This window comes from Zootoca vivipara, chromosome 4, assembly GCF_963506605.1.
Source record: "Zootoca vivipara chromosome 4, rZooViv1.1, whole genome shotgun sequence".
Classification (NCBI taxonomy): domain Eukaryota; kingdom Metazoa; phylum Chordata; class Lepidosauria; order Squamata; family Lacertidae; genus Zootoca; species Zootoca vivipara.
Window position 1 is genome coordinate 38,865,282 of NC_083279.1, and position 23,374 is coordinate 38,888,655.

Consider the following 23,374-nt stretch of genomic DNA (forward strand, 5'->3'; position numbering starts at 1 on the left):
CCCTGGGGGGTGTTATTTGGAACAGTGAGGAAAGGAGATACTTAGATTCCCTCCCCACCCGTTTACTGCAACGATGCACTTTATCTTGCACCGTCCTAGACGGTTTACGAGGAGAAAGCAGCGTGTTTTAAGCATGCATGTCAACCTCCTCTTTGTTGCAAACAGCCTTCTTGACAGCAGGAGGCTTCACAGGCTGGAAAAATATTTAAATAGAAGCTTTTTTTAAATATTTGTATACACACACAAACTGATACAGGAACATGGGATCATCAGTGCCCATAGGTGCCAACTCCTAGGGGCCGAGTTCACTTCGCCCCCTCCCCCAATAAAATATTTGAAGGGGCTGCCCGCCCCCTAAAAAGTTGATGAGCATTGCCATTCAAATAGTGTGCGTGCACTGTGTCGCGTGATTGATTATGCAGAGCAAGGCTCGCCTGCCCCCCACCCCACGCCCAATACTTTTTTCAAGTTGGCACCCCTGCCAGTGACAGCGCGCAAAGGAAGGCCGGGCTCCTGCGCTTTCAACGCCAGCCCTGCAGCATCGGGGGTAGCGGGTCGGGTCCTCTTGCAGAGCTGAGAAAAGCGGCGCCTGCAGGAATCAACCCCTCCCGCCTTTCGGCACAACTTCTAAAAGCATAAGAGCCCTCTCCTCATTCATTGCACAGGGGCCCTTAGAAATCCCACACGTATTGCGGGAGGAGGGAGAAAGCTGTGATCTCTTGGCGTTGAGACAACCATCCTGAGATAAAGGGCCAGAGGGCGCAACCAGATCAGAGGGCGCGTCCGCACGCACCTCGGGGAAAGGGTTTTTGTTTTGTTTTTAACCAGCGATTCCAGTCTTCAAAGATCTGCCAAGCGTCCCCGCTGCCTCGCTTGCCCTCGGGGCAACAGGGCAGGTGTTTGGCTTGGGAGCCCCTTGCTACTGAGCGAAAACACGCCGCCAGGCAGGGACTGGCCGGGGGCTGGAAGCGCCCGCCTCCCCCCAGCCTTGTGGCGCCTTCGGGGGCGCCTGTTGCGGGGGGCGCCTGGCACCTCGCTTTCGCCCCCTCCCCTGTGAGAAGGGGCTGCCCCTCCGGCCCCCTTTCTCTCCGCCAGCTGCCCTCACTCACCCGCATCGTAGAAGGCGTCCAGCACGGCCGTCTCGCCGAAGTCCAGCTCGCCAAAGTTGACGGTGCTGAGCTGCGCTCCCTCGGCCTCGCAGGCTCGCGCCAGGCACTGCAGCGCGCCGGCCTCGGGGCTCCGCGCCCCCGAGCCGCCCTTGGGGCCGTCGTTGAGCACGTACACCGCCCGCAGCGAGCGCTGGCGAAGCACCGGCCCGTTGCCCTCCGGCGGCACCTCGGAGCCCGGCGGCGGCGCAGAAAGCGCCTCGGCGCCGCCGCCGCCGGGCTGCTCCGACGATTCCCCGCCGTTCGCTCCCGCTGCAGGCGGCGGCTGGGGCTGTTGCTCCGCGGGCGCTGCAGCCGGGACGGTGCCGCCGCCCGCCGGGTTCTCCATGGGGCGATAGCGGGTGACTGCGCCCGGGGAAGTCGGCGAAGGGAGCCTCCGCCCTCAGGGCGCGAAGGAGGGAGGGAGGCTCATCCCGCAGCCGGGCCAAAACAAACTTCACGCCGCGTCGGAGGTGAGGGAAGAGAGATGAAAAGGCCGGTGACGCCTTTCTCCGTCAGCGCGGCTCGCCTCGAGTGCAGGAAAGCTGCCCGGAAAAAGCTTCCCGCAGGGTTGCTGGCAGCGCCTGGCGCGCGGGCCGGTGCTTGCCCTGTCACTTGGCTCCTAAAAGTGCCGCTTGCCCGTCAGGGGGCGCTCCTGGGAGCGCCGCAGCCAATAGCAGTCACCACTGATACCGCCTGCGGCGCCGCCGCCCACCCTTGCCCTCGGGGGAAAGCCCAGCTTGTGTCCGTCGGCGCTCTTGAGCGGCATTTATAGGAGCGCGGCAAATCTTCGAGGTTGCTAAAGGGGGCGTGGCTGCTCCTGGGCGGAGCCCTCAAGGTCCCGCCCTCTTCTTTTTCTTAGGTCTGGCCAGGGAGTCTCTGTGGGGGGCTCTTAGGACCCGACGCTCCTACAGGCCTTGAAGTCATTTTAACTGTCATGCTGAAGTTTTGGCTGCTTGCTTTTTGTTTAAAAATATTTGATACATGTTTTAAGGGGGAGAGGCAATGTCTGGTTTTCTTAGACTGCTGGGATTACCCAACACAGTGATTTCCTAACACAGGAAAATTGCAGTTGGCTTCTGTTACATGCAGAAGCTGCAGGAGGACGCAAGGGGAGCCTGATGGATGAGATGAATTCGCCCATCTGATCTGGCAACGTGCTCTTACAGGGGCTGACCAGATGCCCGTGGGAAAGGACATGAGCGCAAAAGCACACTGCCCACCCAGCAATTCACACAAACTGGCATTCAGAAATATTACTGGCTCCCAACTGTGGAGACATGGCCAGTAGTACCTTATGAATATGTGTATCAGAACTTCTCAGTGGCCCACCTTGCAAGGCTGTTTCCAGTGGCCCATAAAATCCAGAACTATACTAGAGAGAAGCATAAGCAGGGCTGAGAGAATAAGTAAGAGGGCAATCCTATATATGTCCTATATATATATATATATATATATATATATATATATATATATATATATATATCCTATATATTCAGGAGTAAATCTCATTATGTTCATAGGCGCTTACTCCCTGGTAAGTTCACATAGAATCACAGCCTCTCTCTCTCTCTCACTCACTCAAGTTGGAGACCTCTTCCAGCCCATCCTCTTCCTACTGTAAGACTATAAAAAGTTATGGAAATGTACTTTTTTTTGGTTCAGTGTGTAAAATTATTGCTTTTACACATGGGTACTCTTTTTTTAAAAAAATGCATCTTTAAAAAGTATATTACTCTTAAATAGAAAAATAATAACAGAAGTTTTTTTTTTTTTTACCACCATAACGGCATGTTTCAAGAACATTGCCTTTTTGCTAGTTTTACCAGCCCCTAGTATTAGACATGAATGACAGTAGAGAAAGAAACTGCTCCCCCCACTTCCAAAACTCTTCTGGGCACTCAGACTGCCCTGGTTTGCATGTTCTGGTAAATCCAAACTATTGCTTACATTTCAAGGACTGAGCAAACATGTGGGGTCTTGGAGAAGAGTTTGCAACTACTCTGCACATCCGTTGTCCTTCTTACTGCTACACCACATTGAAGTACAGTATACCAAGGTTTGGGTTAGCATATTCTCTGAATTCAGGCACATGGCTAAGCTCTCTCCTTACTAACCACAAGCTGTAGCCAAGTCATTAATGGGAGCTGGATATAAGATACTAGTGTATTTCAGCCCGTTCAATAACAGGCGCTAGAACATCCTGGGGTTCGGAGAAGCGCTTGCGCAGCGCTTCTCCAAACCCTGGGACCTGTCCTTGCTGTTGGCGGCAGGGGGACAGGAACGGAGGAGGAGAAAGCGCTGCTTTCTCCTCCTCCGTTCCTCTCCCGCAGCCGCCGACAGGAAGGACGCGGGACACAAACGTCTACCTCGCCGCTGCTGCTTCGCGGCCTCCCGCCGCTCCTCTCACGGGCCAGGGAGGGTTGTGAGGAGGCCTCCGCCGGCCTCCACCCTCGCTTTCCTGTCGTGCCCTGCAGTGAGGCGGTGTCCGGCCGGGAGCGGCGGTTGGAGGAGGCAGAGGGGGGGGGAGAGCACGCGTGCGTGCAATCTCTGCTGTCCAATCCCTGTGTCCCTGGGGCCCATGCGCAGTAACCCAGGGACACACGGGAAAACTTGGACGCAGAGACACTTGGACTTTATTATATAGGATAAGCCTTAAAAAGTAATTTCTGATTTGCAAAAATATACAGTACTTACAAATACTATTTTAACTGACTCTCTCTCTGTTGGATTTACTTACAGTAATATGTACTCAGTCAACACAGTGTGGTGTAATGGTTAGAATGTTGGATTATCACCTGGGAGACTAGGGTTTGAATCCCTGCTCAGCCATGAAGCTTGAGTCAGTCACCATATTTCAGCGTAACCTACCTCAGAGGGATGTTGTGAGGATAAAATGGGGAGAATTACCATGTGTACCACCATAATCTGCTTGAGAGAAAAGGTGGTATATAAATGTAATATTTGTTTGCTCCAGGTAAACTAGACTTTAAAAGCAACAATGTATTTATGATACATTGATATTTGCTCAAAACAACAGTGAAAATTTGACAGTCAAGTGTCTTGCAAAACTTCATAAAATTCAATACCAGATTTTGAAGTGGAACTATTTAGCAAACTCTAATGAACACCATGTGACACTTCAGAAACTAGCTTGGTAAAGATGTTGAAAAACACCTGATTTCAGCTTAACATATTTTAAGAAATGTATTTTTAAATAATCGGCTAACTTCTTGTATCTGTAAAATGTGAATGTCCAAGTGCTACAAAAGTATCTTTAAGAAATTCTAATTGTGTTCACATGTGGTTCAGTTGTTAAGTATAATTTTTTGCTTGACTAACACGTTATGTAATTGACAATTTTATACCAAAAAAAGATATCCTCCTCTTGCACCTTTGAAAATCCAGTGCAATTTTAATGTGCTTTATGTTTTCTTTCTCCTGTTCCTAGTTAACTGTAAACAGCATATTTTGTTTGACGAGAAAACAGAAATGGTGGTATAATCATGTACCTACACAGAAAAAAGTAAAAGTGAAATTAGCTGCACAGCTAAAATAATTGTTATCCTCATAACTAGGCAGATGCTTTCATTTTGCATCTCACAAATAAGTACATCATTATACAGAAAAATTACTTGTATTCAAACTATTTTCCTGTCCCACAACACAATTCTGACCAAATCTATATTTATTTCTAATGAAACACATCTACAAACATTAAATAGTACAGGTAGCTTAAAAAAGCAACCCCACTTTCAGAATTATAGCTTTCTCACAGAAGGCAGATTTCTGTGCATGGATCACTTTGGATTTATACACATAACAGGGTGTATATACATTTAACAGGGGTGCTATGCATGGGGATTCTGTCTAGCCTGAACGTAGCGAGCGGACTCAGGTAAGCCCCACCCTGCATAAACAATTGCAAGACCTAGCGCGCACACACCATTCAAGAACAGCAATACCCATCAACTTTGGGGGCCCCGCTCACTCAAATATTTTATAGGGGGTGGGGTGCAAAGGGATCTCAACCCCTAAGAGTTGGCTCCTATGGTTGGAAATCACAGTAAATAACAACTCCCTGGAAGGAAATCACACTCCCAAACATGCTCAGAGACATCACTTTTATGGAAACAAGAGGTCAGTAAAGTATCGTCTGTCTAGTGTTTCTCACTGCTGGTTATACCTACCCTCTTCAAAAGTAAGGGTTATTTCTTTTTTGCATGGAAAGGAGGAAAATAAATTGGCAGGGAACAACACTTTGAGTCAGATCTGCATTTGAAGGGAATGGGGCCCATTCAAAGTATTTCAGGTCCATTAAAGCCCCTCAATTGCAGATTCACCCTTATCACCCGCTCCAATGCAGATGGGAAAATGTGGCCACTTCTCCATACTCCTTGTCTGACATTCAAGCCATTATGCTGACACTATATCATTGGGGTGGGTTGGGGCATGATTCTGCTATTTCAATAACATAAATAAACCCAAATCTCCTTTGTGTTTTTGGAAACAGTGGCCTGGCTCTTTGGTCCCTGGTCAAGGACTGTTGCTGTTATTAATAGGCTATTATCTCCTATGATAAATGTTTAGATAAGGATGGCATGTGTGGAACTCAAAGGGGAACCAAGTTAACAGAAAGTGCAGCAGTGGCTAGCACAAAATGCCAACAAAGGAACCCAACAGTCTGAAGGATACAGAAGACTCAAATAGAAAATATATCCTTGAAACAAGTTTGCTCTCCTCACATTGTATTTCAGTGGTGACTCTTTGAATAAATGAACCACTCATTTTTATTTTGGAGTTCCTAGGTAACAATAAAAAGCCTTTAAAATAAAATACCTTTATCCTGATCCAACAAGGGATATCCACACATGGAAGCAACCTTTTGAATGGGAAGCCAATGCAGATATTTACACTGCAGTGCCAACCTGGGTTTCTCTGAACAACCCAGCGGTGCCTTCAAATCGATGCACATCTAATGCACACCGAGGACCTACCAGCTGCTGCAAAAGCACTGCCATAACAGTTTCTCTGCCATGCAGGCGGAGTGCATTATCTCCCGATCTCACCACTGAAATCCTGTCTTAAGAGCAGGCAAGCTAAGGACCACAGCACTGGGGGCAGAGATAAACCCCTCTGCCTGTTCTTTAAGAGTAAAAGGCAGCATCGCACACACACAAAACACTGCAGCGCTGGGGTGGGTGAAAATGCTGTCTTTGCACTTGGCTAGATCATTAACGTGGCATTTCTACCCCTCCCAATCCCAGCACTAATAGTGGAGGCGGGTGCAAACCCTGCCCAGATTTCTGAGCGGAGTAAAAGCATGCATTTACAGCCCTCCACACTGGAGTGGACATGACTTGGAAATGCTGGCTGCACAGGCGTTTGTTTGTGAAAGTTGTGAATGTATGTGTGACTGGGACTGTGTCTGCATGCAGGTGTGCAAGTGAGGGAGGAGGAGGAGGCAGCATACCGTATGTTGCCTGGGTGCCTGGGCTGTGTGCTATTTGTTGAATGGATGTGGCAAGTGTGTGAACTGCATTGGGTTGTATGTGTAGTGGCCATGCCCACCACAGACATGTGGCCCTTGGAGGGTGACTGGTCATCAACGTGGCCCTTGGCCCAAAAAGAATTAGCCATCCTTGCTGGGGAGGAAGCTGCTTTGTAAACAGTGAGACTTCTAAGTAGACATGTGTAGGAATGCAAGGTGTATTTTGTTAGTTTGCACAGGATTCCCCAAATTTCCCTTTAATAAGTTAACATGTCCAATTCCCTCCTCCCAGACTTTGAATATTTAGGAACTGCAGAAGAAACTTTGCTCCCTGACACTTCCCCTCCATATTTTTTTCAACTCAGTTTTGAAGTTCCTTGTAAGGGAGTAAATGGTATGTGCCTGTGTTGCCTGTCCAACAGCTAAGTTCTCATTCTGAAAATAATTAACAGGATAAGCAGAAGTGGATCACCAATTAAATCAACTTTACTGCTCAGTATATTACCCCTCATGCATTGCATTTGGCCTGTACATCCAGAAACATAGACTTGCACATAGAATTTAAAAATGTAGATATTACTAAAAATATGCAGAGGTGAATGTTTATATTATTATTAAAGAAGCGTTTCAATAGATACAAACCTTCTGGGAGTTACGTGCCCAGAGGTGGGTAAGATCAGAAGCATAAGTGGGTGCAGCGAAATAGGTGTCACTTGTCCCTTTGAAGAGTAATAGTCAAAAATTTCCACACACACTCACACCTATTTTTCAATCCTCCATCCAGGGCAGCGAGAGGCACGATCAGATAAAGGACACATTTAGGACAAGAAAAAGCAGTCAAGGAATATCGCCTTGAATATTTGTATTTGTGTCATTTACCTCAAAGGCACAATTTAAAGGTAAGCTGTATGTTAAGGATGCTTGTGGGATATTACTGGTTTGGTTTTGTGCAGGAGGGTTGGAGATGTGGATGCGGCTATCGTATCAGTTATTTCGTTTAGTTGCTAATGATGTTTTTAGGAGTATGGAATTATTTTATTTTTGCATTTTATTTGTAACATTTTAGTGCTTAAGAGAATATTTTGCTTTTCTGTTAGTTCTGCTGCTTTTGATTTTCATTTGTACTATTTTTTAGGTAAAACTGTATAGAAAATATTTAGATAAATGTTATTTTGATGATGATTGATTTTAATAGTTTTATAAGTTGTTTTGCATATGCAAAGGCTATCACTGTATATCACGAGACATTCTGTTAAGGGGGGGTGCTAGATTTAAAATTTAATGAAGATTATATAAAAAGGAAATGTTTAAAAGTAAATATCAACATTATAATATAAATTAATTTGAATGTGAGTATGGTCATTTCATGTTTTATGTTTACCTTCTGTTCTTCAAATTTTGAAACTAATACTATTAAGTGTGGCATCAGAGATTTCTGTTCATGCACATAGTACGGTCAGTAGCATATACTTTCCTAAGTTTTTATAATTTAGAATTCCTTTGTTCTTTATAACCACCCTGGGGGAGGGGGGGAACTGAAAGTGTGTGGTCATATATTAGATAAAATGGTAACACTTCCACTAGCATATAATGTATGTCTACATTTTTCTTTGAACTTTCCCACTTTGTGGGTTGTTTTGCAATTTCAGTTTCCCTTGATCATTTCCTGTCTAAACAGGAAGGTCTTAAGGTTCATACTGTGTAGGAAGTGCTACTTAGAAGACCCACTTTAAAAACATTTGTGTTGCCCAATGATAAGGATTTCTTAACCCATGGGATCAAATTCCATGTCATTGCCTACAAGATAGTCGATTCGATCAAAGAATTGCCCTTGGTTATTTTCCTGTTGTCTCTAGGAAAACACGAATACTTGCTGTTCTTTAAGAAACACCCAATGGGATTGATTCTCCAAATGTTACTTAAACATTGATATTCAGAGCTGCTGTTGTGTTCTTTTTCTACTTGCCATTGCCATAATACTGCTGCAGAAGTAAAAAGTAGTAGGTATCAGTAGTCATAGCTGCCAAGTTATCCCTTTTTTAAAGGGATTTTCCCTTATGCTGAATAGGCTTCCTCGCGAGAAAAGGGAAAACTTGGCAGCTATGCAGTAGTGCAGTTCTCACCATGCTAGTATGTCACATTTATGGATGAGAGAGGGGAGAGGAGTCTTAAACATTACACAATCTTCTTCCTCTATAGCAGATAAGAACAAAACAAAGGAACACTGCAGCACTGAAGTTGGCAAACTCAGCTCTAACCGAGTGTGTGGAGACATGCACACAAATACATTATATTTTCCTCGAAGGGACACTCCATTAGCGGCAGATAAATTTTAAATGCCATTCAGAATAATGCCAGATTCCGTGCCTGCCTCCTCATACCAGATGAAAAAGGGATTAGGAGCAGAACTAGATGTTATGGGAAAATATGGGGTGGCCAGCTCTGCATCTCTGCAATAACAATTATGTCAAGGAAGTTAGAATCAGCAGGTGAGAAAGTGCTTAATGCTTTCTCTGCCCACTACTTCATTCAAATGCCTTCTTCCAGGTTGTTTTTAAATTGGTGCCCCCCCCCTCCAAAAGCCAAATGAAAGCCATAATTGAAACTGACTGAGGAAGCAAAGGAAGTTGGGTTGCTTATGAGATGCTCTTCTGGTCAGAGTGGAAAACATAGGGAGGGTTAACTTATCCTCTGGAAGGCGGTGTCAGAACTACTCCTTTGCCAATTGGGAGTAGCCTGGAAGCATTTGCAAAACAGAACCAGGTGGGAGAAAGCAGAAACAGCCATTTCTTCTGTGGATCATCTCTTGAAGATCCCCTGCCTTCACATTCCTATTATGTGGAACCATGTTTGCTAATACGACACCTAGATCAATCCACCACTAGATGAGCTTATTCCGTTGAGACCAAAGGTCACTCTGCAAATCCTCTGTGGACTCTTTATTACTTCTCATATTTCCAGGGCCGAGCCTTATTACACAAACTAGATCTTGCGCAGAGCTCCAATTCAAAATCATATAAGCATCACACACACATTATCCTTCCTGGGGTGGGCTGTAGTAGCCAGTCTCATGGGTGGTTCTCCTGCAAGGGCCAAGAAGTACTAAAGACTGGTGGCATTTTTGTAAGATGTGCTTGTTTACAAAAATAAAAAAACTGTGCACTGTAGGCAGGAAGCCAAACAGTGCCCCATCTTTAAAGGATCATGGGTTCATCAAAAACTTAAGCAACTGCACATCTTTGCAGCTTACCCCAATGCTGCTTCTTGCTAACTAGATGCAACAGCCTGCTTCTCTTGCTGCCCAAAATCAAACTGCCAGGCAATTTCTTTCATGTTATGCACATGCACACACACAAACAAACACATCCTGCTAGTTTAAGCCCAAACACTGGCTAGTAGGTGTGACCTGCCCAAAAAACTTGAGAGTCCCCACCAGCTTTCAAAAACCCTTTAGGAAAAAAGACATACAAGTCTAGAGGGGGGATAATTTTGTCTACTTCACAACACAATGAATCACCTCATACTATTGGCCCACTGTAGTGTACTGCAAAATGCACTTTGCCACTGCAGTGGCTTTTCAGACCTTCCCTTAATGTCTTTATAAACTTACCTTTCCTGTTCCAGCCACTACACTTGGAGATCTGCAGAGCCATTTCCACTTTGCTGCAGGCTGACCTGACTTTCATTATCAGTTAGCTGAGCAACCTTTTAACAGGTGCTGGTACTTAACATTTTTGCCATCTGCCTGGGATCAGCTGAGAATGAGAAAGGACACAGTTACAACTACTAACTGAGGAGCTGCTAGAGCTACACTGTGACTAGATAATGCAAAAACCACACAGAAACAATGTTTACTCTTTCTCCAGCCAAATGAATCAGTCTCTCAAAAACACAATTAACTGAATGAAGGAAAAGACTGAGGATCTTTCTTTTCTATATATATATTTCTAACTTGAGGGGAAATGGGATAATTTTTTGTAGCTTGGGTCTCTCAAGTCTTGGCTTAGTTCTTTTAAAACAGCAAGCAAATATTTTACTTGGGAAGCAGTCTTGAACTCCCCCCATTATTATACAATTCCATCTTCTATAATCACCTTGGCTGCAAAGCTTTTATGGGGCAGGCAGTCCAATCCTTTTTTCACTCAGCTACAGCTCATGGTGAGGATACAACTTAACCAGGAGCCCGAATTTGCTTAATTCAATGAAGAATAAAGCAGCAGCAAAGGAGCTGCAAAGCTCCTCTTTAGCTCATAAATTTGCAAGGCCTTGGGAAAGCCATAGTTTGGCCTACTTTATTATGCAAACCAGGCCATAGTGTGCAAACAATTTGCACCAATATTGGTTTTGTTGCAGGGAAGAAAACATTTGTGTTTTCTCTAGTTTAATATATTTGACCGCTGTGTTCCAGAGGTAGACCCATCCCCATTTGCCAGGAATTCTAGTGGTCCAGGCTAGCATGGAACACAGATGTCTAAATAGTTAATTTATCTACATGTTACACTGAACTCAGAATTGGTATATAGATTGTGCTGTAATACTAAGGAGTTGCCATAATTTGAGATTTTGAACAAAAATGAAATTGTAGATACATGAAGTTTTAGTAAATTATATAAGGAAACGTGTTAGAATTATGCAATGCACACTTATATATTAAATATGAGTTATAAAACAAACTTAGTTATGCATGACTAAAGCAGCTTGAATTCGCCATGAAATAAAATGCAAGCAAAAGTTGCTTAATAGAACTAGCACCAAATTTGTGCTTCATCTGTGCCCATTGAAGGCAATTAATGGCAATTCCAACAAAAGCAAACACCTTCAGTTCAAGGTGAATTTGCAGTGTGTTCCTTTCTGTTTGCTTTGATGAGAAAAATAAATATTTCTGGCATAACTACATTATAACGATGGCTGCAAATGAATAATCGGTCATTTCTTTTAAAGCACTGGAAGTGTAATTTCTTTGTAAAATGCTTCCTATGTTGTAACTATAATGCAGAATGAGCAATAATTCATCTTTCCAAGAACAACAAAGCTTTAAACAAGGTATTTCCACAAAATCTCATTTAATCTTATTTTACAAATCACACAATACGTTGGACTCCTCAATACAGTTTTATAAAATGACAATGCACCATTGCAACAGGAAGGGGAGAAAGAAGGGGGGGAAATAGAGAACCTGATTTCAGGTCAGACAATGCTGAATTAAGATAAGTCCCTCTGTCCCGCTCCCCACAAAAAATAACATTTTAGAACAGGGCCTTGTGTTTGAACCCATACTGTAATTATTCAAAGCTTAGTTTTCCAGGTGAGTGAAATCAGAAATCCACTATGGTATCCTACAATCTCAAGTTTCAAGTATCTGTAAATTTAGAAGCATTACTTGTCTGCCTGTCAAATTCTTAATTTTTAAGTTAGTAGCTATAAATTCTTATTGCTAGAAAACTATAGGAGAACTACAAAGGCCCGGTCGTAAACAAGAGCCTATATCATCCATAGGTCTAATTAATATGCTACCACTGTTGTGTGGGTGCCACACATTGACACGATCAGGTCCGGACTTGCATTGGTAACCTCTGTATATAGATGTACATCCTCAGGCCCTCCCAAAAGTGATGGTAGCAGGGAAAGGACCAAATGTTTCAACTGACGTAGCTTTTCTCTCATCAGTGCAATGCAACCACATGGAAGCGGCTTCTATGCTAAAATATGAACCCATCTTCTACAAGTGGCTTTGAGAAGCTCTGTCTCATGGCAGCTTTGCATATTCATTTACTTGCCCCAGTTTGGTACACATGGGGGACCCTCAACATGGACACATGTGCATGTTAAAAGCACCTGTTTCCTGTAAAACATTCAAAATAGCATGCCACTGAAGAGGTGTCGTGACCACATGCTGAAACCCAGAGACTTTTGGCATTCTAAGTGCACCTCTAACGCTTCTATTTGCCTTCTGTCCTCTCCTAAGCCCTTTGAGCTGGCTTGTATTTTACTGCATTGCTAAATCATGTAGCACTGCATTGGTGCATTTGTTACAGCGCAATATCTCAAGCACTAGCCAGTCTTAGGACTGGGCAATAGTTTATTCTGTAAAATAGCAAAGAATACTACCCCTCTTAGAACACATGGCCGTTGTGATGATCAAGGAGTTGATTTCACAAAATTTCCTCATGCTTGAAGCACGATGGAAACATATCGATCAAAATGGGTTTGGTTTTCTGAATACAGAGATTGTAATGCAGCTTTAAAATCATAGAGGTATCACAGTGAAAAATGTTCAATTAGTGATTGTGTTAAAGTTAAGAAATAAGTTAAGAGACCAAACTTAGTTGGTCTCTAAGGTGCTGCTGGAAGGAATTTTTTTATTTTGTTAAGAAATAAGAAATAGACATGATTAAGACAAGGATTCTGATGCATCACTAAATCTAAAACCTGCTGTTCCATTTTCCTGGAACTGAACTATAGAAATCTTTATAGAGATTACCACCATGTTGTAAGTTTTCAAGCCAATTAAAATCAAACTAGGAGTCAAACAAACAACTCTGAATTCCTAAGGTGGGGGAGAGGAGAATGCCAAATGGTCATGTGATATGATAAACAGAGTCACCGTGTGATATTTAATGTAAACTTCATAGCTCTGAGCACAGAGCAGAGCCAAAACACCACTGGACAGCAACAAGTGGATGTTTCAGCAGCACAAATACCTTAATTGTACAAGGAAACACACAAACCAATCCAATGTGTGTTTCCTCAAAAGTAGATCTCACTAAATTCAATGGGGCTTACTCTCTTAGTAAGTATAAGGCTGCAGTCCTATGCACACTTACCTGGGAATAATTTTCATTGAATTGGATTTACATCTGAGTAGACACACATAGGATTGTATTAATAATGCAATCTATTACGTATTAAAATAGGAAATTACAGTTTTTGTCATGAACTATTTTTAGATTGTGCACATGTGCACATACACTCAATTTACCTTGAAATATGAGATTCTTACTATCTATAAATAGATGAGTTAAATACTGCTTTTCTGTAACCCTAGGAAAGAAAGCCCAGCTTCTAGGATGCCATTATACAAAAATCACACCATTTCCCCACATTATGAAGTTCACAATAGATGTAGCAATTGATATTAAACACCAGGTTAATATTTCACAATATCTGTGCATGAAATAATACAACTCTCTCTTGTTGTTTTATATTTTATTCATTTTTGCTCTTAGATTATGCATATTCTGTTCACCCAAGATGTGCAAACCTAGAGATGAAAGCAAGTGTTTAAAGTTCAAATGAAATCAAGCAGCAGTGAATTCTCAGTTGAATAAGCCACAGTTGTTGAAATAAAGCTGCTTCAACATGCTGTGGTCATTAGCAAAAACGAAAAATAAAAAACCCCAAACGTTCTCTTAGGAGCAAGCAGCTAAAATACTGAAAGAGTGACCTCTAGTGGACTGTCAGGCCTCATTGTGATAGCTACATTTCTAAGACCTGGTCTACAACCAGCTCCAATCAGTGTTTGGCAAAAGAAGGCACAAATCATTGCAAAGACCAATTTATCTTCATTTTTTTCCTTTTAAATACACTATTTGTACACAAACTTAAGATTCATCTTGTAGATAATTTTTGGACAAAAGATTGCATATGTAATCGTATTTAAAACAACACATAAAGCTGTTTCTATGTGAAGCAAGAGAGAGAGAGAGAGAGAGAGAGAGAGAGAGAGAGAGAGAGAGAGAGAGAGAGAGAAATAAAGGACTCCTCACCCAGATATCAACATTCATTTCTGGCTATATGCAATACAAACATTTTAAGAATCTGTGTGACAAAAAGACAATTTAAAAAGTCAAAATCATAAAACCTGTAAACTGATAAACCTGAAGTAGATTTTACTTATGGAAAACATCATTAAAATAGTACCACTATGAACTAAACTGCCTGAGTTTTCAATTGCCTGTGAACTTGAAGTAGAGAAGATTTTAGCACAGTAAGAAGAATTTCAGTCACAACAGTGCGATAACCAAGCCACATGGAAATTCCTCCTCTTCAATGGAATTTGTGTTGTGCTATTAAAACTCTTGTGCTAGTTGTTCAAACAAAGGGGTGTAGGCAGATCTTGAATCATTTGGCACAAAGTTATTTTGTCTGGGGCATAAAAGTCTCTGTCACGATGAATAATACAACATTCCATCTATCCAGAATTCACTTTGATTGAAGAGCTTTCTTTATATCATTAACCTCCATCTATATAAGGACAAAAAGTTCCAGTTTAAACCATTTTCACGCAATTAGTTTTTGAATCAATTGTTAACGTTGCCCAATGCCTAATACACCCTTCTAGCTAGGCAGTGGCAGCAATATACTTTTTCTTCTTCTTCAAGTCAATGTCAGAAATTACTCAGAAAATAATACCGCTAGTACCATATTGTCATTATATTCATACAAAGTATGTTGCTGTCCCCATTCAGAATACTGTATACAGCTCAGAAAATTCTACATGGAAAGGATGGAACCAATAAGGGAAAGCATAATGTGCTGGAGAATTCTGTAAAAAGCCTAAGATGACCAAGTCTTGAAATCCAACTGCCTGATTGGCAGAAGCACATCCACTGCCGCTTTTGTGAGCAACACCTCTCATGATGGCCAGGTGGAAGGTGGCAGGGGGGGGGGCAGAAAAATGATCCTTCACTGAGCCGCCAGTAGAGTCTGGCCAGGTTGGCGGAGGCACAACTCCCCCACATCCAAACAAATGTCAATTGGGAGTTTGGTTTGCTCTTTGATTATAGGTTAGAGAGGTTCTTAAAATGACGACTGGTACAGAAGGAACAGAGGAAGAGGAAGTTTATTATTAGAACTCTGGATTCTGCAATGAATTTGATGGGTGGGAGGTTCACAGCAAATTAAAGTAAGTAGATAAATGGGTAAATTATGTATTTATATTAATTCATTAACAGAAGGCTGTCACAATGGCTATCCCCCCCGCTTTCCCCTTCTAGTTAAAGTTAGATAAGCCTTTAGCAAAATGGTGCCCTTCAAATGTTTTGGACTACAGTTCCCAACTGCAGCATAGGGCTGATGGGAGTTGTAGACAAAAGCATCTGGATAGCAGCAGGTTGCCAAAAGCTGGGTTAGACAGATTTATGGAAGATGGACCTTTAGGTTTCAGTCATGATATCTAAATGAGACCTCTGTGTTCAGAGGCTTTCACTTTGATACCCTGCTTACGAGCTTCTAGAAACATCAGCTATTCAACAGACCACAATATGCACTTTACAGGCAGCTGCAGAATATCAATATTATTAACAACGGGCTCAATGAGGCGGTACAGTTTGATTGGGAAACCTTTGTGTTAGGTCAATCCTTGGACTTCCTCCATAGCATCTAACTATACTGGTCAGGTGTCCCTCTGCCAAGAAGGCAGCTCTGAATGTTAGTCTAGAGCAGGGGTCAGCAAACTTTTTCAGCAGGGGGCCGGTCCACTGTCCCTCAGACCTTGTGGGGGGCCGGACTATATTTTGAAAAAAAATATGAAAGAATTCCTATGCCCCACAAATACCCCAGAGATGCATTTTAAATAAAAACACACATTCTACTCATGTAAAAACATGCTGATTCTCGGACCGTCCACGGGCCGGATTTAGAAGGTGATTGGGCCGCATCCGGCCCCCGGGCCTTAGTTTGGGGACCCCTGGTCTAGACTCTAGAGCAGGGATGAGGAACCTGTGGCTTTCCATATGCTACTGAAGTCACATCATCTGTAACTGTTGCTCATGCTGGCTGGGCTGAATCAAACAACTTCCCCATTCCTTCTCAAAGAAGGCCTTAGAAATTATTTCTATATGAAGTTTTTGTTACAATGTGGAACTCGCCCTCCCCAGGAACATTCCCTTCACTAAAAAGATCAAACCACAATCCATCAAACTTGTGGAGGACTATAAAAGGGATGAAGATGATATAGTGGAGGAAAGCAGGGCTTAGCAGCTCTCCCCTTCATGCAACTGTTTACACGCAAGTAATCTGAATGCCCAAACAGGGCTTACCAGTTTCCTGCTTTAATATTATCACAGCAACATGTATAAACTTTTCACAATGACTGCGCGCTTTTCAGAAAAGCACTATGTAAATGTATACCATACATAGACTAATATGTAGTATTTCATATTGAGATATGGAGGCATCTGCACATGCATGCACTTATACAACTGATCAAATCTTTGAACAAACAGCAACTTGTGGGGAAGAAGACAAGTGTGAGCAGAAAGAAATTAATAAACACTTCCCAGCACTACAATCACTTATTTACCCCATTTATAATAAAACATAGTTACTTTATTATTATTTTTACTCTTTCTGGAAATCAAAACGCTTTGTGGATAGTATTATTTCAGGTTTTGGATGCTGCAAAACATCTTAATATTGAGCAGGGGGCGGGCAGGAAGGAAATCTCATGTTTTGTTTATTATTCAAAAGATTTATATCCTTCCAGGGTAAGCTGCAACATAAAATAAATGATAAACTACCATCAGTAAAACAAACAAAATTCTTTCACATCTTTTTGTATTTATTTATTTCATCTTAACTAACTTAAACAGATTAAATATTAGCAGGATTATGTTTGCATTAGGAGTTTTTATCTTCTATTTTTATTTTCCATGAAAATTGTTCTCTTTCTATAAAGTTGTCTAAGGCCACATATGATACAAGTACCTGTAATCGTAGCCGGATCTTCTTTTCTTCATCTAATTCAGACAGCAATTGTTTAATCTCTTTTCTAGAAAAAGCAACATAGGAAGTGAATAGGAACAGCAGGCAGCTGCTTAGGGAGGTAGGTGTGGAGAAAGTCCCACCCCTTTTCCTATAATATATGGTATCTAACTCAGCTCAGCAGAATTGCTGTTCCTGGAAAAACTGAAAAGTATCTCCTGTTTTCAGGCATGGCAAAAGAAGAATAAGAATGAACCCTACTGAAAACAGAGATTATAGACAGCATAAAATCCTTTAAAATGACTAATGCCAGCAGAATTCATTGCGGTATGAATAAGTGTCCTCAAAGTAGCAGCATCTTGAGAAAATACAGCATGATGTAAGATAGGTAAGTATAGTAGGGATGTTACCCATCTTTCAAAATAATTTGGGGAAGATTAGTCAGCAACCTCGCCGTAAACGAAAACATGGCATTTTAAAAAAATAAGTTACGCTAAAAGAACTGAAAAATGCAATAAAGTTCTCCACCATAACTAATCAATTTGGCTCTGAATACAGAAGCTCTAAAACATTTTCCATACATTTTCATCTATCTATCAACCAGCCTTCTCCAACCTGGTGCCCTCCAGATGTTCTGGACGACAACTCCCATCAGCTATTGCTGGCATGGTTATGTTGGCTGGAGCTGATGGTTGTAGTCCGAAGCATCGGGAAGGCACCAGGTTGAGGAAGGCTATTCCAAAGAAAAAGACAAATCATGCAAACACATAAAAAGTTATTAATGGACAGAAAGGGACCTGGCTCACATGGGGTAATAATGTATGGAAAAGGGATAGTCTACACCCTCCAGCGATACTAGAAGGATTGAGTAACACTCACTTCTGCTGGTCTTTCATTGTTTCAATGATAGTTCGCAGCTCCTTCACTTGTGTTCTTAACTCATCCAAAGCTGCTTCACCTTGGTTGGATTGGTCAGTCTTTGGCTTTCCTTCACTGCTGAACAAAGATGGGGAATTGGACCTATGACCTGTTGTTCCTGCTGAAACTGGATGAAGTGCAGATGAGGATGATAACGAAGATGGAAGATTACTTCCACTTGTTAAGCCTCCTGGCTTGGCAGGCGGTGAAGCTTTGTTATCAGATACCTATAAAAAAAACACAACAAAACCACACCCAAACATTAGAATGCTAACAAGAAAAGGAGCTCCAGTATCCTATTTATGTTTTTCCCCTCCTCTTCTGCCCAGCTATGCTGAAGAAATCCCATCCAGATGTTCCATAAGAATTGGCCACAATGTAAATAGCACAGCTTCTTAAACACACCTTTCCAAATTGATCTTAACATCATGCCGACGTGAGCCTGCCAGGAGCTGTCACCCATGGGGATGCTGCTGGGCAAATTCCATTCCGAATTGCTATTACTGACCAATGAAAAATGTCACTAGAAACTGGGTCAGGATGTGTGTGGGGAAAATATGCAAAAGACAACAGGGCCCACTCGCACAAACAAGGATTTCTCCTGTGACATGAAATAATTAAAAAATATGTAATAGCATTTGGCTGGGTTTTTTTAAAAAATCAAATGTAACTAATCAATTTGGCTCTGAATACAGATATGGTAAAACCAAATAACCATATATAGAGAGAGATCACAACTCAGTGGCACAGAACATGTTTTGCAAGCAGAAGGACTTGGGTTCAATCATTAGAATGTTTAGTTAAAATAATTTCAGGTAGTAGGTGGGATCATGGAAAGTGGGGACAAATTGTCTAACCAGTATACGGCAGGGTTGGGTAGATAGGGCTCTATTGCTAGATCTCCAGTGAATTCAAAACAGGTCATCATGGATTTATGACTCCAACTGTTATTATAATAGCAACAACAACAAAATGATACAACCCCTGCCACAAAAAAGGATGAGATGTAATTAAGACAACTGTAGGTGGTGGACCCCAGAGTCGTTCGCGACTGGACTTAATTGTCAGGGGTGCCTTTACCTTTAAGGTGGTGATGGTGGGGATAATCAGGAGCAGATTTCTGTGTGAAAGGGTTATGTTCTGGTACTCAAAAACAAATCCCTGGGAACAAAATTCTTGACTTCTAAGTGTGTATCTTTTGAGCCTGGCTCTGACTGTTTTTACTAGAACCCTGAGATCCATCAAAGTAGATCCCACAAGACTCATGTCTGCCCTTGCTTAGGAATGACAGCTTCCTCTGTTCCTATTACTTAAGCCTTTAGGTTCTTTAGAATCTAAAGAGTTTAAGGTTATGGAAGGAAATGAAATTTATATAACAAAAGTAATCTAGCTGCTAAATGTGTTTTATAATACCTCCTATAATGTACCATGTGTATGACTGCAATCCTATAACAACTTTTCTGGGAGTAAGCCCAACTGAACTCAGTGGGACTTAGTTCTGAATAGGCATTCTAAAAGTCTGAAATGAGAATGAATAAATGTCTGCACAAGTGAAAGAACTCTGGTCTCAGATATTTTAGAAGACATAGTTTGGTTTGCTATATGGGGCTATACTTGCCTGGAGGCAGAAAACTAAGTTTGAAAAATGTGAGATGTTGCTCAAATCATTGCCTAGACATTAAATTCTCTGGACAAGTCACCATGGAATTGCTCAGATGTCTGACTTCCTAGCAATAGCTTGTATGTGGTGGAACAGGGAATTGTACTTACGATCATATGGATTTATCACCAAACACATCTAACTGTGTGTGATCTGTGTATACATGTCATGTTGATTTTCCTTTCACCCTTTTAGGAAGGGGGAAATCAGGAGATCAGGCACCCCAACTTTGAAGTGGAAAGACCATACAAATCAGATTGTATATATTAATGGACATATTACTACTTACCTGTGCCCTAAAACAGTGACACCATTATTACATTAGCAACCACAAGTAACAGCCCTTGCTATTGATACAAACAACCTAAATCACTTACTAGCGATATAGTAACAGTCTTTGCTTTCTTTAAAGGTTCAGCTACTTTGTGCGGAAGAGAAACATGTTCCTCCTTTTCATCTTCAGGACTTGGCGAATCAAAGAAGTCAGGACTTGAAAGTGAAGACTGTGGAAACACAACAGTATTTTCTTTCCACAAATACTTAAATGTAACAGACTAACTTTCAACAGGACAGAAGCATTGCTAGACCTAATCCCCGATGCAAAATGTGTATACAGTGGTACCTCTACGCAAGCATTTGAAAAGTATGGAGTAAGAACTAAGCAGGGTTCTCTTGCCTTGATTCTGGTCACACTCTACTCCTGTTATTCCCTTCCTCTGTGCCCAAAGGGTGGTAGCAGTGGCAGCAAGCTTCACAATGGGGAAAGGGGATGGGATAGCAGGTGGCAGAATATTCCAATAGAGGCCTCATCTGCACTCTACATTTAAAGCAGTATCATACTGCTTTCAACAGTCCTGGCTTCCCACAAAGAATCCTGGGTATTGTAGTTTGTTAAGGGTGCCGAGACCCCATTCCCATCACATAGCTACAATTCCCAGAGTGGTTTAACAACCAATCCCTCTTTCTAAGCAACTTTGGTGCAAATGGGGCCAAATATGAGAGAGGCCTCTCCTTATTCAGTGAAATGAGGTTCACGGAGTCTCTTAATACCTTCCCTATTAATTTAGTAATCCAAATTAGTATGTTGGAAATTTCTCCATATGCATCGCACCTGCATGCAGAGAACTCCCAGGGGCTCAGCTGGGTTTACCGTAACAATTTCATCCCATGACTCATGTGAGAATTATCATGACTCTTAATAATAAACACTAATAAAGTACAAAGCCCTATTAAAAGAAATTGCTAGAACTTATTTCTGCTAACATTTTAAGCTGCTGCCACTGAAATAGGTATCATGAGGTAGATTTTTTTTTAATGAGATGCAAAGTTGGATCCAAAAGGGTTATTCCATGATAGAAGGCATCTTCCTGAGACAGAAGGCCTGTTTTTACACCTCATGATAAGAGCATGGCACAAAATATTGTAAAACCTCCTGCACAAACAGAGGCATGAGAACTGCTGATGAAATGGGCATCGGACTGTGTGAATCCTTGTCTAGGTGCAAATGGATTTTGCAACTATTTTCTTTCCACTCTTTTTTTGTGTGGCTCCAGTCCAAAGAACATTTGCAAACAAGCATCAAAGCATGATTGCGTATTTGCAATTAAGATAAAGAAGAGACCAAAAAAGGGAAAATTATAGGAAGGCTGCAAGAAATCTAAGAGGGACACTGACAAAACAATAAACCTTATTGTAAGCAGACGTGAGTCAAGCAAATACTGAGTACTTCCTCCTGCCTCCCAGGGTTTGATTGTTAAACCACTACGGGAATTGGATAATCTTAAAAACATGAAAATATATACCTATATACCACACACTGCCAAAATTACCAAGTCACTCAAGAAGGAAACAAATGAGATTTTAAAACTACAATAGGTATGATAAAGAAGGGCCATAGGTTCAATTCCTGGCACCTCCAAGGTAGTGCAGCAAATATCCCTGTCTGAAACCCTGCAGAGCCACAGCCTGCCATTATAGACAATACAGGAAATAGACCAATTGTCTGACTCAGTGTCCCATGTTCTTAAATATCCAGTTCATAGAGGATACTTACAGATGTGAATGATTGTGAAGGAGGTCTTCTGCCAGTAGCTTTTGGTCTAGTAGTTGTTGGGTGACTGAGCTTCTCAGCAACTGGTATTACGGAATCAAAACCTTCCAGATCTTAAAAACATGAATATATATATATATGCGTACACATTAGACACTGTCAGATCATGGGGTTACTCAAGAAGGTGACAAATGAGATATTTAAACTACATTCACATATTACATTGTATTTCTGTATTTCCATTCTGTCAAATCCAGGTTTCCCAGCAGAACCCCTTTGTAAAAAGATCCTTGATCCAGGATTGTTTTATGCACATTTATATGCATTTTTATTTAAAACATACTCAGGATAGCTAGCTCACAATATGCATTTAAAACAACAATACTATAACTGAAAATAACTGAAAACTAATTAGTTAAAATGTGTTTAGATATTTTAAAAGGTGCATAGGTTTTGCTGTCAGGGATCATGGGGTTAATGCAGAAGCTCCATAATCCCCAGCAAGAAAGGACATTGAACGCATCATGTACAATCAGTGAGAAGCCCAATCATTCTTAGAGAAGGGTAACAGGTGGGGCTGGCTGGCATTAATTGGACTCTGAATTTTCCTACAGAGCACAAATGGGGGACCTGTGGCCCTCCAGAGGCCATTGGACTTGAATTCCCATTAGTCCCAGCCAGCATGGCCCATACTTGGAGTTGATTGAAGTTATAGTTCATCCTCATTTGATTTCATCCCATTAAGACTAAAGTAACCTATGCACCTTTGCTTTATATCCAACTATACCTTCAAAAGCAATCATAGAATCATAGGATTGAAGAGTTGGAAGGGACTCTGAGGGTCATCTAATCCAATCCCTGCAGGAATCTCAACTAAAGCATCTATGACAGATGGGCCACCCAACTTCTGCTTAAAAACCTCCAAAAAAGGAGAGTCCACTACCTCCTAAGCAGGAGTGCCAACTTGAATAAAATATTGGGGGGGCAGGTAAGTCTTGTCCTGCATAACTGATCACTGGACGCGGCCACACATCCCATTTGAATGGCAATGCCCATCAACTGGGGGGGGGGGACGGGGACCAGCCCCATCTAATATTTTATTGGTTGGGCGAAGGGACCTATGTTTCCAAGGGAGTCCATTCCACTGTTGAAAAGCTCCGACGGTCAAAAAGTTCTTCCTAATGTTTAGTCGGAATCTCCTTTCTTATAACTTGAAGCCATTGCTTTGGGTCCTACCCTCCAGAGCAGAAAAAAACAAGCTTGCTCCCTCTTCCATGTGACAGGCATTTAGATACAGTATTTGCATCTCCTCTCAATCTCCTCTTTCCCATGCTAAACATACCCAGCTCCTTCAACTGTTCCTCATAAGGCTTGGGTTCCTTCGGAGGATGGACATTTCTTTGTTT

At 42.0% G+C, this 23,374-nt stretch overlaps 2 protein-coding genes across 6 annotated transcripts in view; both read right to left on the bottom strand.

The window, feature by feature from the left end:
* Positions 1 to 1,884, bottom strand: part of MAP3K15 (mitogen-activated protein kinase kinase kinase 15) — a 70,871-nt gene extending 68,987 nt beyond the window's left edge. For both annotated transcript variants that reach the window (XM_035116515.2, XM_035116513.2), the window contains exon 1: positions 1,110 to 1,884. In XM_035116515.2, coding sequence (XP_034972406.2) covers positions 1,110 to 1,494 — 385 coding nt within the window. In that variant the 5' untranslated portion in view covers positions 1,495 to 1,884. The remainder of the gene's footprint in view (positions 1 to 1,109) is intronic.
* Positions 1,885 to 11,680: 9,796 nt separating this feature from the next.
* The window catches only part of SH3KBP1 (SH3 domain containing kinase binding protein 1), a 150,682-nt gene continuing 138,988 nt past the window's right edge, over positions 11,681 to 23,374 (bottom strand). For all 4 annotated transcript variants that reach the window (XM_035116819.2, XM_035116821.2, XM_035116820.2 and 1 more), the window contains 5 exons: positions 21,972 to 22,081; positions 20,296 to 20,421; positions 18,220 to 18,485; positions 17,344 to 17,407; positions 11,681 to 14,880 (listed from right to left, as the gene is read on the bottom strand). In XM_035116819.2, coding sequence (XP_034972710.2) covers positions 14,839 to 14,880; positions 17,344 to 17,407; positions 18,220 to 18,485; positions 20,296 to 20,421; positions 21,972 to 22,081 — 608 coding nt within the window. In that variant the 3' untranslated portion in view covers positions 11,681 to 14,838. The remainder of the gene's footprint in view (positions 14,881 to 17,343; positions 17,408 to 18,219; positions 18,486 to 20,295; positions 20,422 to 21,971; positions 22,082 to 23,374) is intronic.